The sequence below is a fragment of the Pocillopora verrucosa genome, chromosome 4 (genome assembly GCF_036669915.1).
Source record: "Pocillopora verrucosa isolate sample1 chromosome 4, ASM3666991v2, whole genome shotgun sequence".
Lineage (NCBI taxonomy): Eukaryota > Metazoa > Cnidaria > Anthozoa > Scleractinia > Pocilloporidae > Pocillopora > Pocillopora verrucosa.
Window position 1 is genome coordinate 380,951 of NC_089315.1, and position 3,045 is coordinate 383,995.

At 37.1% G+C, this 3,045-nt stretch overlaps 1 protein-coding gene across 1 annotated transcript; it reads right to left on the minus strand.

Annotated features, from left to right (window-relative positions):
- Positions 1-224: 224 nt before the first annotated feature.
- On the minus strand, positions 225-1,202 carry LOC131785332 (histamine H2 receptor-like). Its single transcript, XM_059102211.2, has one exon. The coding sequence runs from the start codon at positions 1,200-1,202 to the stop codon at positions 225-227; it is 978 nt and encodes a 325-aa protein (XP_058958194.2).
- Between the last annotated feature and the right edge of the window lie 1,843 nt (positions 1,203-3,045).

The following is a 3,045-nucleotide window of genomic DNA, read 5'->3' on the forward strand; positions in this document are numbered from 1 at the left end:
CTCAGTTGTTATGCAAAATTTCATTTATTTTCCTAACATATTTAACTAATAGCTACTCCTGTGTAAACTATAGCGCTTGAAATTAACGTATTAATATGTGAATAAATCATTTATTTTCATTTAGTTTCATGTTCAAAACCATTTCCATTTCCACACAGACAAGTTCATCCTTGTTAGGTCTCAAGTATTTATTCGATCTGTTAAGAACAGGCTGTATGCAGCTCTCAATTATCAACACGGACGGCATTTGAAGACCGACTGTAAAGTACGCGAGATGGATGATTTCTTTTCCGAGTCATATTTCGCAGTATGTCCATGATAGCGTGTCTAACGTGTCTCATCTTCCAACAGTAAATGACAGGGTTCAAAGATGAATTAATATAAATGAGAGTCTGTGACCAAAGATAAAAGTGTTTTAAAGCGATGCTCGAGCCATATATTCTAACAAGAACCAGGCAAATGAAAAAAGGCATATAGTAACCTAAAAAAACGAGATATACGTAGAAAACACCAACTGTGGATTTAGTGAGGGCAGAAAAATATGCTATTTCATCAGACTGAGCTTCTTCTAGTACTTGGACGGACTGCATCTGATTCTTATGCCGTCGGACAGTTAAATATATCCTGATGTACACCACGCAAGTAATAATGAAGCCAATAGCTAAATTAACGGAACTGAGAAGAACCTGAGCAATGGAGGATCTCGATAATATGATGAAAGAAACAAATACACTATACACCCATATGGAGATCACCACAATAACAACACGCTTGTGAGTCACAAGCTCCTGGTATCTGAGATGAAGATGAACAGCTAAGAACCTGTCTACGCTTACAGCCACAACACCAAGGAACGAAGCGGTAGTTAATAAATAACCTGAAATAGTCCTCACATGGTAAGCAACGCAACTTGGATCGTCTAATTTTAACCACTTGCTCAGAAAGAAAGTGTAAAATGGCTGAACAAATAAACCAACTCCAGCGTCAGAAACAGTAAGACTTAGCAACAATGTTTTCAAAGTCGTTGGCAAAGTTAACGTTTTTCGCATTGCGTACATTGTAACAATGTTTAACATGATGGCGGTATAACTAAGGAAAATATTGAAGACACAGTTAACGATGACAGATGTCCGAAGCCTCCTCAAGTCTGAATGAGAGGGGATATATAGCAAAAAGTCTGCACAAAACGATCCGTTCATCATGATTTACGCTAACAAGGTGCTTTACGACTTAAGGCCAGTAAATTCAGCTTACTACATCGGTCAGTTCCATCTCCTTACTAACCTGGTTGTTTTTAGAAACGAAAAGTTCTTCACAAGCACTCACTTTTTTAGATAGCCTCAAGATTATCCAATCTTTAAACTATCTGTGGCCACCTGGCCGAATGAGAATCTGATGACACATCAAGTGTTGATGAGGGCTTGAACACTAGTTCTTCATATATCACCTTTCTGAGGATAGGTTACGAGATATTTCTTATCAAAAGGTAGAGGAAATTTCTTTTTTTAATAAGACATACATTGAAACTAAGTAATAGCAATTTCATAGCATCTCCTGTATCATTATCCGGAGAATGAATTACAAATAATCTATTTTCAGCCACCTTATGCCGTAGAAACTCTAAATTATGAGCACTCAAATCTTACTTGAGAGTCACAAGCTCCTGGTATCTGAGATGAACATCAGCAGGTTCAGCTGCTGTTCGTGGTGAAGCCAGGAGATCAGCTTGTCCCGAACTTAATACCCAACTGGCTCAATAAAACTTGAGCGACATAAAAGTCATTGATATAAATCGTGTGGACTTGTACATTGTAACAATGTTTAACATGATGGCGGTATAACTAAGGAAAATATTGAAGACACAGTGTACTTGTGGACTTTTCGTGCATGATGATAGAAAAATTTACATAGCTTGTAATTGAGATGTGAATAAAAGGGTATATTATATTTTGAAAGCGGACAGCATTGCTTCCCTGTCGTTTTATGTTGTGACAGAATCTTCAAAGTGCAAAGTCGCCCATGAAAGATACCGCAAGATAAAGATGCCTGAAAAATTAATGTGAGACTATCTACTAAAGGAATTAAAAATGAAATTTTTACACACTGAGCCACTCATTTTTTTCATAGTTTCTTAATGGGTGCGGAAATACAAGATCTATCTGAAAAAGGTAGAGAGAATTACGCATTCCCTAAAAAAAAAATGGAAGGGGAAATTTACATGAGACGGTGAATAATAGAAAGTGTACTGATGGCTGAACAAATAAACCAACTCAGACATCGGACATCTGTATCTTTGTCCATCTGCCGCCATTTAGCGAAATAACGAAATAAAGATGACTCATGGAAGTTTTGAGCCATGTTTTTTTGAGAGCCTACGAGTCCTTTTCAATATATTTTAACCGCCTGTGAAATGGTTGCGTAATATTTCTCAGGCAAGAAACAAATGGAGTTTTTGTTTTGGTAAACTGACGAATTAATTGAAATTGAAAACTGGCAGTTCCATTGCACCTTCTTCCTTTTTGTTCAGAGAGTAAATGACAAACGGATTATTCTTGTCGCCATCTTTTCACCAGAACTGTTAGAATATAATAGCATCACTCAGGTTGTGAAGACTAGCGGTAGCTGATGAGCTATTATGCAAAAATTTCAGTTTTTTAATGAAGCCCAAAAGTACATATCATATCACCCGTCAAGCTATTTTTGGTTTATACCGTATTTTCCTAACAAACCCAGCTAATTGCTGCTCTTGCACAAAACTAAAGCATTGAGATTAACATATTTAGATATGCCTGAATACTTCCTTACTCTCTTTTGTTCATGTGGCTATTTCCGAGTCGTTGAGCTTCAGAGCAAACTGCAAACTAATTCATAACGAATAAAGGGGTAAGCTTCTAAGGAAAATGTGGTGCTGCGTCGGTGGAGGAGTATAACAAGATAATTTGATTCTATCAACTGAGTTGATAATGTATATCGGCCAACGTAAAGAGTTTCAAAGCTAACGCCGGTTTCGAGTGTTTGCCCTTCGTTTTTTGCTCTAACGAAGGT

Bases quoted from the DNA above. Each gene is read 5' to 3' on its own strand.
- LOC131785332 (XM_059102211.2), bottom strand. From the start codon at position 1,202: ATGATGAACGGATCGTTTTGTGCAGACTTTTTGCTATATATCCCCTCT.